This window comes from Haliotis rubra, unplaced genomic scaffold (genome assembly GCF_003918875.1).
Source record: "Haliotis rubra isolate DU_JTF1 unplaced genomic scaffold, ASM391887v1 Scf260, whole genome shotgun sequence".
NCBI lineage: Eukaryota > Metazoa > Mollusca > Gastropoda > Lepetellida > Haliotidae > Haliotis > Haliotis rubra.
The window spans coordinates 917475-930598 of NW_025766670.1; the positions used below are offsets into that span (position 1 = coordinate 917475).

General features: G+C 41.8%; 1 protein-coding gene across 1 annotated transcript in view; it reads left to right on the forward strand.

Annotated features, from left to right (window-relative positions):
* Window positions 1-7075, forward strand: part of LOC124280127 (receptor-like kinase TMK2) — a 65657-nt gene extending 58582 nt beyond the window's left edge. The window contains exons 12-14 of the mRNA XM_046716016.1: window positions 80-267; window positions 2837-2965; window positions 3371-7075. Coding sequence (XP_046571972.1) covers window positions 80-267; window positions 2837-2965; window positions 3371-3475 — 422 coding nt within the window. The 3' untranslated portion in view covers window positions 3476-7075. The remainder of the gene's footprint in view (window positions 1-79; window positions 268-2836; window positions 2966-3370) is intronic.
* The last annotated feature ends 6049 nt before the right edge of the window (window positions 7076-13124 follow it).

A 13124-nucleotide genomic window follows, 5' to 3' on the forward strand; every position in this document is an offset into this window, starting at 1 on the left:
TTAATTTGTTCTTTAGTTCCAAAACACAATTTAAAGCCACTGACTTGTTACTATGGGTACAAGAGGTTGTTGTCTGTAGGTCAGCGTCAGTACAGTGCATGTCCTGCTTCATTCCGATGGACGGCGCCGGAGCTCCTGAACCACCCCACAGCCCAGGAGGACGATGCGGTCATCACAACAGCATGTGATGTGTTTTCTTATGGTGTCATCATGTGGGAGATCATTGTGTGTGCTGACCCCTTCGATCACCTCCAAACAGAACAAGAGGTACAACAATGTTTGACAATGTGAATGAGAGTATTGTGTGTTGCCAGGTGATGGAGGCTATTACAATGTTTGACAGTGTGAATGAGAGTATTGTGTGTTTCCAGGCGATGGAGGCAGTAAACAATGTTTGACAATGTGAATGAGAGTATTGTGTGTTGCCAGGTGATGGAGGCTATAACATTGTTGACAATGTGAATGAGAGTACTGTGTGTTGCCAGGTGATGGAGGCAGTAAACAATGTTTGACAATGTGAATGAGAGTATTGTGTGTTGCCAGGTGATGGAGGCAGTAAACAATGTTTGACAATGTGAATGAGAGTATTGTGTGTTGCCAGGTGATGGAGGCAGTAAACAATGTTTGACAATGTGAATGAGAGTATTGTGTGTTGCCAGGTGATGGAGGCAGTAAACAATGTTTGACAATGTGAATGAGAGTATTGTGTGTTGCCAGGTGATGGAGGCAGTAAACAATGTTTGACAATGTGAATGAGAGTACTGTGTGTTGCCAGGTGATGGAGGCAGTTAACAATGTTTGACAATGTGAATGAGAGTATTGTGTGTTGCCAGGTGATGGAGGCTAAAACAATGTTTGACAATGTGAATGAGAGTGTTGTGTGTTGCCAGGTGATGTAAACAATGTTTGACAATGTGAATGAGAGTGTTGTGTGTTGCCAGGTGATGGAGGTGGTAAACAATGTTTGACAATGTGAATGAGAGTATTGTGTGTTGCCAGGTGATGGAGGCAGTAAACAATGTTTGACTATGTGAATGTGAGAGTACTGTGTGTTGCCAGGTGATGGAGGCAGTAAACAATGTTTGACAATGTGAATGAGCGTTTTGTGTGTTGCCAGGTGATGGAGGCAGTAAACAATGTTTGACAATGTGAATGAGAGTACTGTGTGTAGCCAGGTGATGGAGGCAGTTAACAATGTTTGACAATGTGAATGAGAGTACTGTGTGTAGCCAGGTGATGGAGACAGTAAACAATGTTTGACAATGTGAATGAGAGTACTGTGTGTTGCCAGGTGATGGAGGCAGTAAACAATGTTTGACAATGTGAATGAGAGTACTGTGTGTTGCCAGGTGATGGAGGCTATAACATTGTTGACAATGTGAATGTGAGAGTACTGTGTGTTGCCAGGTGATGGAGGCTATAACAATGTTGACAATGTGAATGAGAGTATTGTGTGTTGCCAGGTGATGGAGGCTATAACAATGTTTGACAATGTGAATGAGAGTACTGTGTGTTGCCAGGTGATGGAGGCAGTAAACAATGTTTGACAATGTGAATGAGAGTACTGTGTGTTGCCTGGTGATGGAGGCTATAACAATGTTGACAATGTGAATGAGAGTATTGTGTGTTGCCAGGTGATGGAGGCAGTAAACAATGTTTGACAATGTGAATGAGAGTACTGTGTGTTGCCAGGTGATGGAGGCTATAACATTGTTGACAATGTGAATGTGAGTATTGTGTGTTGCCAGGTGATGGAGGCTATAACAATGTTTGACAATGTGAATGAGAGTACTGTGTGTTGCCAGGTGATGGAGGCAGTAAACAATGTTTGACAATGTGAATGAGAGTACTGTGTGTTGCCAGGTGATGGAGGCTATAACAATGTTTGACAATGTGAATGAGAGTACTGTGTGTTGCCAGGTGATGGAGACAGTAAACAATGTTTGACAATGTGAATGAGAGTACTGTGTGTTGCCAGGTGATGGAGGCTATAACATTGTTGACAATGTGAATGAGAGTATTGTGTGTTGCCAGGTGATGGAGGCTATAACATTGTTGACAATGTGAATGAGAGTACTGTGTGTTGCCTGGTGATGGAGGCTATAACAATGTTTGACAATGTGAATGAGAGTATTGTGTGTTGCCAGGTGATGGAGGCAGTAAACAATGTTTGACAATGTGAATGAGAGTACTGTGTGTTGCCAGGTGATGGAGGCTATAAAAACATTGTTTGACAATGTGAATGAGAGTATTGTGTGTTGCGAGGTGATGGAGGCAGTAAACAATGTTTGACAATGTGAATGAGAGTACTGTGTGTTGCCAGGTGATGGAGGCAGTAAACAATGTTTGACAATGTGAATGAGAGTACTGTGTGTTGCCAGGTGATGGAGACAGTAAACAATGTTTGACAATGTGAATGAGAGTACTGTGTGTTGCCAGGTGATGGAGGCTATAACATTGTTGACAATGTGAATGAGAGTATTGTGTGTTGCGAGGTGATGGAGGCTATAACATTGTTGACAATGTGAATGAGAGTATTGTGTGTTGCCAGGTGATGGAGGCTATAACAATGTTTGACAATGTGAATGAGAATACTGTGTGTTGCCAGGTGATGGAGGCAGTAAACAATGTTTGACAATGTGTATGCGAGCACTGTGTGTTTCCAGGTGATGGAGGCAGTAACAATGTTTGACAATGTGAATGAGAGTGTTGTGTGTTTCCAGGTGATGGAGGTAGTAACAATGTTTGACAATGTGAATGAGAGTACTGTGTTTTCAGGTGATGGAGGCAGTAAACAATGTTTGACAATGTGAATGAGAGTACTGTGTGTTGCCAGGTGATGAAAGCAGTACAAAGTGGACGGCGGCCAGATATTCCGACTTCCGCTGAGGTTATGCCTCAATACAGGGAGATGCTGAGAGAATGTTGGTGCCAGGAGCCACAGAATCGACCCACGTTTAAACAGGTGAGAACTTGCTGTGACAGGGGTAACATTGCCTTATATATGGTGATGCTGAGATAGTGTTGGACAGAGCCACAGACTTGACCCATGTTTAAACAGGATTTAACAGAACAGGGTTAACACAAAGATGCCACAACAAAGAAATGTATTCTGCTGGCTGTTATATCGAACACAGTAACTTTGTCTGTTACATGTCTGTTTCAGATATTTGAAACAATATCTTTCTTGATATTATTGTGACAATTTACAGACTGAATTAATGAAACTGTTGTATTATGCTTTTACGCTCAAGTCTACATGAACAAGGAAGATGGTGACAGAGCCTTGATGTAGATTTGGTTATGGTAATGTGAAAGGAAATATATATTTGTCACAACTTCTTTGCTGATATAACTTGGTTGTTTACAGGTTGCAGTCCGACTTAGGGAAATCTCCCATCAGTCAAGATCCTTTCAGAAAGTTGTAAACAACAAACACAAACACCGAGAACAGACTCTGAATGTGCAAGTGTAGTTTGTGAAGCAAGGACTTTCTTGTGACCTCTGGGACATGTTGATTCAGGGGCAACTAGGGACAGAGATCTGAGAACTTGTTGATTCAAGGTCACATACAAGTGATCGTTGAAGGGACTCGTGGGTGTCTGTCCAAGTCTTGGACTGGGGATGTGGCACCTTCGGACTGGGACTGATCCTACGATGAACAATACCAGTTCTGATATATCCCAATCACATCCCAACACAATATCATCTTGGAAAACTTGTTTGACTGTTGTTACCATGGAAACAGGAAAGCTGTCTTTCTTCAGTGCTGCCAAATTCATCTCCTGCTTACTGTGTATATAAAAGCTAGCCCAGTCAGACACTACTGTGTCACATTGGAGGGACCTACAGGAATACTTTGAGTTAGAAGATCAGTGCTGATAACGTGAGAACCATGGATAGTGTCCACATGATCAGTGCTGATAACATGAGAATTGTGGATAGTTTCCTCCATATGATCAGGGGTGATAACATGAGAATTGTGGATAGTTTCCTCATGATCAGTGCTGATAACATGAGAATTGTGGATAGTTTCCTCATGATCAGTCCTGATAACATGAGAATTGTGGATAGTTTCCTCCATATGATCAGAGGTGATAACATGAGAACCATGGATGGTGTCCACATGATCAGAGGTGATAATGAAGGTCAGCTTACTTGTGGCCTGCAGCGAGGACATCATCATGTGAAGTACCCACTACTTAATGTACTACATGTAACCTATATTAAACAGAGTTATGTCCCCTGATGACAGGATCCAGTGCTTGCTGGTAGTTTGACTCCCAGAGAGATGAAACACTAGTTATTCTTCCTGCAAGGTGGGGAATACACCATTTCATATTCATTTTCATATTCAAAGAGATGTGAGAATATCTGATGTATCTATCCCACATGTTTACGCCCATCCCACACCCACCATATTTCAATACCAAAATCCGAGGTCGGACCCTGACCTGTTTGATGTATACTTCTTGGATATTCCCTGTTGTGATTTTAAGATGTTTTATTGTCATAAATTGTGCAATACATTTACAATGAACTGGTTATTTAATCCAAATGACAGCAGATTATTATATCTTAAGGAAAATGAAATGGCTCTCTGTTCTTCTTAGTAAGTATATTTTATATCTACATATTGGTGGCCAGATGTTTGACAACAGGCACGTATATGTTTGTAAACATGGCAATATATTTGTTAATGAGTGTGACTGTTCAAATGTTTGTAGATGTAATGGGCAGGATTGATTGATTGTGTGTTGTTTACCAAAGTGCCCAATAGCGTTCTAGAATAATGAATGTTCAATATTCACCTGTGGAGAGATGATCCATTTAATAACACACTTATTGAACACTGTTATTGAACAGTGTTTAATGATATCACGTGTAGATGAGACTGTTCATGGCATCAACTTGCCTGTTGACTGGTAGCATCGATAGCTCCATGCACCTGTTTCCTAGATGGATAAGCAAATCATTATAGACTATTTTTAACAAAATATACTATTGTTTTATTGACATCCATCAGCCTATTAATGAGTTATCTCAGTTCACATTGATCTGTTGCAGGAATTGCGAACTAATATGTTTGGAGAAAGGGTAGAGACATTTTTGGGGATTTCTCTGGTCATGGCTTAGTGTTCATGGCGTCAGTAAGACAAAATATACTGAAGGAAAAAAGATATGGATCATGAATATTCATTTTGATATATGATTGATATTGTGTGTTGATTGTACTTACGACTGTGTAGGACTTTGGACCAAGTAGACAGTTGTGAGAAATGTCTGCATGTCAATCAATGCAATGTTTTGTCATGAATATTTTATGTTCCAGAACTGTGCCCATGCTGTTGCTTACCAGTAATTACATTGAGCTCCAAATATCAAATCTTACTAACAGATAACCCATCTGCTGACTCTGGGAAATTGCAGAGTCACGTGACACGTAACTCGAACGTCAATCGTTGTACAGGCACCCTGACACTGATCTTGGGCATTGATCTTATTGTTCAATGCAAATGTTACGAAGATGTTGTTAAAATTGGCATGGTATTATTTCATATAATGGATCTTTGAGAAAGCTGCACATTGTATTGCCAGCAGCACCATGATAGAGGGTCTATTTTCCATCTTCCTCTATGAATGTTGTATTCATAAGCCAAGAATATTTTTAAACATTTTTTGCAACATAGAATTTGTATAAGTTTCATAATATGAGTCAAATATATTACGATACCATTTTTACTTCAGGTGCTTTTTTTGATAAGTTATTTCGGGGTACTAGCACTAGATATTTATCCTATTTAGCCAGTACATAACGCCATACTGTGACTTGTGTGCCGGCCGGAGACTGACTGGCGATATGATATCAGGGTCCTTGACATACGGGTCATGGGATGATTCTGATTGGGATAGAGTGCAGGGGTCAGAGGAAGGTTAGGTCGCAAGGGTATGGTCACATCATTGGTAGGTCATAGGTCATGAGGGTGGGGTTGAACGTCATGGGTGCTTTCAGATCCACTGGTCGAAGGGGGTTGTTTACATGTGTCATTTACAGATAATCAATCCACTTAGATATTGAGGCAAGTTCATTTCATCTGTGGTGATTCCAGGTTAGAATTAATAAGAATATTCTTCTTGTTAAAGATGACATGGATTATATGGTCAGACTTGGTTGCTGACCAGTCTGTTGTCTAGTCCATACTATATGCTTTACTGGCCTTTGTCTTGTAGCTGGAATATTGCTGAGTGTGGCTTTAAACAACAAAAACATATATTTCACTGACCTTGGCAAAATTTCAAACCTTTTCTGAAGGAATGTGCTTTCCCCCACCAGCTAGTATTGCCATGGAAACATTTGCAGTCAACCATTATGATGTTTTTGAACGGCCAAGGCTTTGGCTGCCAAGCTGTGGTCTTTACATGAGCCAGGCTGTCAAAACTTGTACTCCTCCTAGTCTGTCAGTCCTGCCATCAAGGGTCAGGGTCGTTAAGAGGGTCAAGGTCATCAGACGTTTTCTGAAGGGGCAAGGTCAGTGGTTGTCAGAAAGGACAAGGAATGTCTGAGGTCTTTGGGAGGTATAGGGTCATTGGGGTCAGCATTTGTTTTAATTGGGTATCACAGAGCTTAGATCAAATTGAATCTTCTGCAGCTACAGTGTTACACTGACTTATGTCTGGATATCAATTCTGTGTCAGCAGGAGTTTAGCTTGTCCTACATAGATAATTTTTGTGTCACAGTATTTTCTGACTTAGTTGACTTATTACATGGATGTAAGTACCGAACAAGATCAGACTGGCTTCTTTTAGGATTATCTGACTTAGTGGACTTATTACAATAATATTCTGTCTACTGTTTTGTGGGGCTTACAGTCTGTTTGACATGATCTCAGAGTAACTTAGTGTACCCCAGCTCCACACTGCAACTAATGTGGCACACAGTGCAGTGAGCTTTTAACATGTAGAGAATGATTCTTATTACAATCTACACCACTGTGTCTATTTATCGATAACACTCATGTCAAGATCGTTCTTTGTGTTTTTGTCCCATGACATAAAGATTTCAAAAGCTGTAAATTTGACCGTTTACCATTTTTGCCTTCTGTATGTAATCTGCGTGGTGCAGCTCTCCACTTATGAGATGTGGTTGTGGTAACTCCTGGCCACATAACACTCTTCTTAGAAACTTGTCACTTGGTGATGACATGACCAGATGATAACATGGCTAGATGATGATTGGCTGGAACATAGCATGGAAGGTGATGACACGACCAGATGATAACATGGCTAGATGATGATTGGCAAGAACACAACATGGCAAGGTGATGACACGACCAGATGATAACATGGCTAGATGATGATTGGCTGGAACATAGCATGGAAGGTGATGACACGACCAGATGATAACATGGCTAGATGATGATTGGCAAGAACGCAACATGGCAAGGTGATGACACGACCAGATGATAACATGGCTAGATGATGATTGGCAAGAACGCAACATGGCAAGGTGATGACACGACCAGATGATGTCATGGCAAGATGACGATTGGCTAGATCAAGGCATGGCAAGGTGATGACTTGACCGGATGATGTCATGGCAAGATGACGATTGGCTAGATCAAGGCATGGCAAGGTGATGACTTAAGCAGATGATGCCATGGCTAGATGACGTTTGGCTAGACCAAGGCAATGGCAAGGTGATGAATTGACCAGATCATGCCATGGCTAGATGACTTAGTTAGATAATGGTGGCAGGACTAAATAATGACACGGCCAAATGAAGACATGGCTAGGGGATGGCATGTTAGATGGCAACATGCCTAGATGGCCACATTGTCCGATGACATGGCGCTATGATGTCATTGTTAGGTGATCACATGACTGAATGATGACGAAACCAGGTGACAACATTTCAAGATGATGACACAGCCAGATGACGTTATGTTAAATGGTAACATTTCCACATTACAACATTGTCACATGATCACATGGCTAGACGATTACAAATGGGCTAGTGCCTGAATTGAATCGCATTACAGTTATATAAGGGCATCCTAGTGCAGGAGGGTATGCATATCACCTCTGTGGAACATACCAGCGCTGACATAGTGCTGACTCGGCTAGTCTCATTATCAGGGAAATCCTTGATTTACATACACATCAGTGAAACTACTAGCTCCAATGAAGTTGACTCAACAATGATTACAATATTTGGTTCTTGTTCCTGTCATAATGCTTATGTGTTGATAATGGCTGTCTCTTGAATATATCTCTTAATTAATAATGTCTGTTCTTTAATGTCTGATACCTAATAATGCCAGTAATAATGATATCTGTGTCTTAATAATTGTCTTTCACTTGATAACCGCTGTGTCTTACTTAAGAATTTGTGTCCATATGTTGATAATATCTCTTACTTCATAATATCTGTGTGATATTTCACAAGTTTTTTGACAGATCTTTACTCCATCGCTTCAGGCAGTGTAGTAATTGTACATGTGGACAATTTCTGTTATATTGCATTACCTTGACAGAGATCATTTAAGTGTTAAACCAACACTGGGATGTGAAACTAGCTATACCGATTTCTTGTTAAGTGTTCTTTGGAATCTAGCTGGGAGAGACAGCTACCTGACTTTATTTTCATTATAATGGCTAAATGTCAGTAATTCTGATTGCATTATTTTTAGCTCAAGTTTACTTTTCTGACATCATTAAAACCACAAGGGATGTGATTCCTAACTATATGAAGGATAAATGGGTCTCTAACACCTCACGGGGCGGTGGGGTAGCCTAGTGGTTAAAGCGTTGGCTCGTCAGGCCGAAGACCCGGGTTCGAATCCCCACATGGGTACAATGTGTGAAGCCGATTTCTGGTGTCCCCCGCTGTGATGTTGCTGGAATATTGCTAAAAGCGGCGTAAAACTAAACTCAGTCAGTCAGTCTAACACCTCACAGAATCCAAAACCTTGCAAGATCCAGTGAAATTGTTCTTCATCAAGTATAAGAGACACTTTACAGGATCAGAGGTATGTCATCATATCTCAGTTGATTAGATCTGTGCTCATGATGTCAATCACTAGACTGTCTCTTCCAGACTTTATTCCTTACAGGCCTCAGTCATACAGTTGTACTATTGCTGAACTCAGCATTAAACATCAGACGAAAAACTGTCAATTCAAATCTGGTTTGAAGAATGTTCTCCATAATGTCTTCATAAGTAAGGTGAGCTTCAGAACCTTGTGCCTCTGCTTGTTAGATGTTTCTTAACCAGCACTGGCAGTTGAAGCTTATGATGTATGAGAGAGTCAATTAAAACAATGCCAACTTAACTAATCTAACAATATCAAATATACTGAGTCAAAAACGAAACTTCACAAAATGTAATTTTGAAAAATAATGATTAATTTTTCTCTGATGATACATCAATGTATCCGAAATGGGATCCCTGTCTTTCGACTCTAGAAAAATGTTAGCAAAACCCACTCAAACCCATCCATTCGTCGTGCAAATGACGTTAGTGCCAAATCAGGTTTTGCACGTGCAGTCGATCAAGTGATCTTCGCATTGAAGTTTTCTTCATATGCACTTGTTTGCATTGGCCTCAAGAATTGAAAAAACACTTTTAAATCACAGTTCTAACGGTACTTGAAATGCCACGATTGTCAGGAAGATCAGTTATTGACGTCGCAAGAGCAATGGGAGGCTGCCGTCGTACTGTGTATGACTTGCGAGGTCATCTACAACAAACTGGCACCACTTCTGATCGCCCAAGGTCGGGTCGTCCACGTGTGACGTCACGAGCAGAAGACCGTCAAATCGTCCTATGTCACCTAAGTGACAGATTTCTGCCGGCTACACGAACCAGGGCTGAGATGGTTAGAGGTCGACTGTCCTCACAAACCATTCTAAATCGGTTGCGGGCTGCCAATCTCCATTCTCGACGTCCATATCGTGGGCCAATATTGACGCCGTTTCATCAACGTCAGCATCTGCTGTGGGCCCAATGTCAACTCCGATGGACCCAGAGAGACTGGAATCAAGTCGTCTTTAGCGATGAATCCAGGTTAACCCTCAGATTCGCGGAGGGCAGGCATAGAGTCTGGAGACGACGTTGTGAACGGTATGCCCAATGTTGTGCACAGGAAGTTGACGGAATTGGGGGCGGAAGTTGCATGGTGTGGGGTGCTTTCTGTGGGAACAACCGTTCATCCGTGGAAACCTCACAGCTGCTGCTTACCGCAACCAGGTGCTCACCCCTGAACTCGCTCCTTTCATGGCGGCTCATGGCCCAGGTCTACAGTTCCAGCACGATAATGCTCGGCCGCATACCGCGATGTTGACACGAAATTTCCTTCAAAACGCTGGAATCAATGTCATGGACTGGCCATCGAGGTCCCCTGACCTTAATCCAATAGAGAACGTTTGGGATGCACTTGGGAGAAGGCTTCGTGATCTTAGGAACCAACCTCAGAATTTGCAGGAACTTGGTGCTGCCTTGCAAGAGCAATGGCGCAGAACCCCTAACCACGTGTTCACAAGCATCAGGCAGTCAATGAGGAGACGGTGTTTGGCAGTGGTGAATGCGTGGGGTGGCCATACACGATATTGAACTGAGAAATTTCGCATTTTTTTTCTTGTGACTTGTCATTCTTTATACCCATGTTTTGGAACGGCAGTGTAGCCTAATGGAACTGATTATGGCACTGTCATTGTATCGAGTACATCACACAGATCTCAACAATGAAATAATAACAATTTAACCATCTTACCATCTCTTGTTCTTTTATAGTGCCCTGAAGAAAGAATGTGAAGTTTCTTTTTTGACTCAGTATATCTTAAATGAGTTAGTACAATTATGTGTCTTGTTTTGTAAATGTTGTGTTATCCATACAGAGGAAGAATGATGTGTTCTGTATGTGCAGAGGAAGAATGTGTTCTATATGTTGTCCATGCAGGGAAAGAGTGATGTGTTGTGTACGTGTGGTCCATGCAGAGGAAGAATGGTCTATTCTGTACATGTGGCCCATGCAGAGGAAGAATGGTGTGGTCCATGTAGAGGAAGAATGGTGTGGTCCATGCAGAGGAAGATTGGTGTGTTCTGTATGTGTGGTCCATGTAGAGGAAGAGTGATGTGTTCTGTACATGTCGTCCATGCAGAGGAAGAGTGATGTATTCTGTATGTGTTGTCCATGCAGAGGAAGAATGATGTGTTCTGTTATGTGTGGTCCATGTAGGGGAAGAATGATGTGTTCTGTATGTGTGGACCATGTGTGGTCCATGTGGATGTAAAGGAAGAATGATGTGTTCTGTATGTGTGGTCCATGTAAAGGAAGAATGATGTGTTCTGTATGCGTGGGCCATGTAGAGGAAGAGGGATGTGTTCTGTACAAGTGGTCCATGTAGAGGAAGAATGATGTGTTCTGTATATGTGGTCCATGAAGAGGAAGAATGATGTGTTCTGTATGTGTGGTCCATGCAGAAGAAGAGTGATGTGTTCTGCATGTGTGGTCCATGTAGAGGAAGAGTAATGTGTACTGTACGTGTTGTTGTTGTCACAAAGGAAGTGCATTGTGCCCGTCATCTGCTTGATTGCAAAGTTGTTCTCTTGCTCACAGAACCTACAATGAAACTGTTATTTCTACAATAAACTGATGAAATGAATGTCTTGTTTTTCATTTTCAAGAGCTGCGTGTAGATGCCATCCTGTAAGAGAGTGAGTGAGTGGTTTTTATTTTACGCCACTTTTAGCAATATTCCAGCAATATCACGGTGGGGGACACCAGAAATGAGCTGCACACATTGTACCCATGTGGGGTTTCGAACCCAGGTCTTCGGTGTGACGAGCCAACACTTTAACCACTGACTGACTGAGTTTAGTTTTACGCCGCTTTTAGCAATATTCCAGCAATCATGGCGGGGGACACCAGAAATGGGTTTAACACATTGTGCCCATGTGGGGAATCGAACCCGAGTCTTCGGCATGACGAGACAACGCTTTAACCACTAGTCTACCCCACCGCCCCTCCTGTAAGAGACCAAGTCACGGAGTGAGTGTAGGTGCTGGTGTCTTTTGTCATCAGAATGAGATTATGGTTATACTCAGTGTATATTAGGAGATAAACACTGTGTGGGAAAATCAGAGGTATCTAATGAAATCAAAATATCTCTAATTTTGATTTAAAACAGAATGCGTAGCTGTTGAGTTAAGGCTGAATTGGTAAATTAAAGTCATACAGAGGTATATAATCACGTATACCTCTGATTTCCAACACAGTATGTGTATCTCCATTCTAACTGCGTTATAAACATTTTAAAAAAATACATACTGTCAGAAAATCAGAGGTATATAACATACCTCATGGTTGAACGAGACAACAGTCATGGTTGAATGAGACTTATACCAGTGTGAGTGATTATCTGAAACACTGACGAGTTTTATTTAGCATGATAACAGAAATGGGCTTCACACATTGTACCCATGTGGGGATTCGAACCCGGGTCTTCGGCGCCATGCTGAAACAAGAATGCATGGGTTTTGTTTGACACTTGTCAGTGCTCCACAGTATCAACCACCAGAAATGAGCGTCACATTTTCCCATTTGAGGAGTCAAACGGGGCCTTCAGCATTAGTAAACACTGTGACCAGTAGGCCGCCTCCCCACTCCCTAGAGGAAACCGGTAGCTGATACAACAGATACTCTCTTGCATGGCACTCCAAAATAGACCCCGGCACTCTTGCAAAAATTAGTCTTAGCACAATGACGACCCATGAAGATCCAGGTTAGAATATTGATCTTCAGTAACCCATGCTTGTCATAAGAGGTGACTAACGGGATCGGGTGGTCAGGCTAGCTGTGTAGATCGATGCTCATGCTGTTGAATACTGGATTGTTTGGTCCAGACTCGATTATTTACAGACCATCGCCATATAGCTGGAATATTGCTGAGTGCGGTGTAAAAATATACTCACTCACTCACTCACAGACTATTCTGAAGCAAGTTACAACGATGTTATGTCACAAAGTGCAAGCGCACCCTAAACGCTCCACATTAGACTCACCCAGGTTATCCAGACAGTGTTTGATTATTGTTTACAGTCGTACCCAGCATCATTACATGA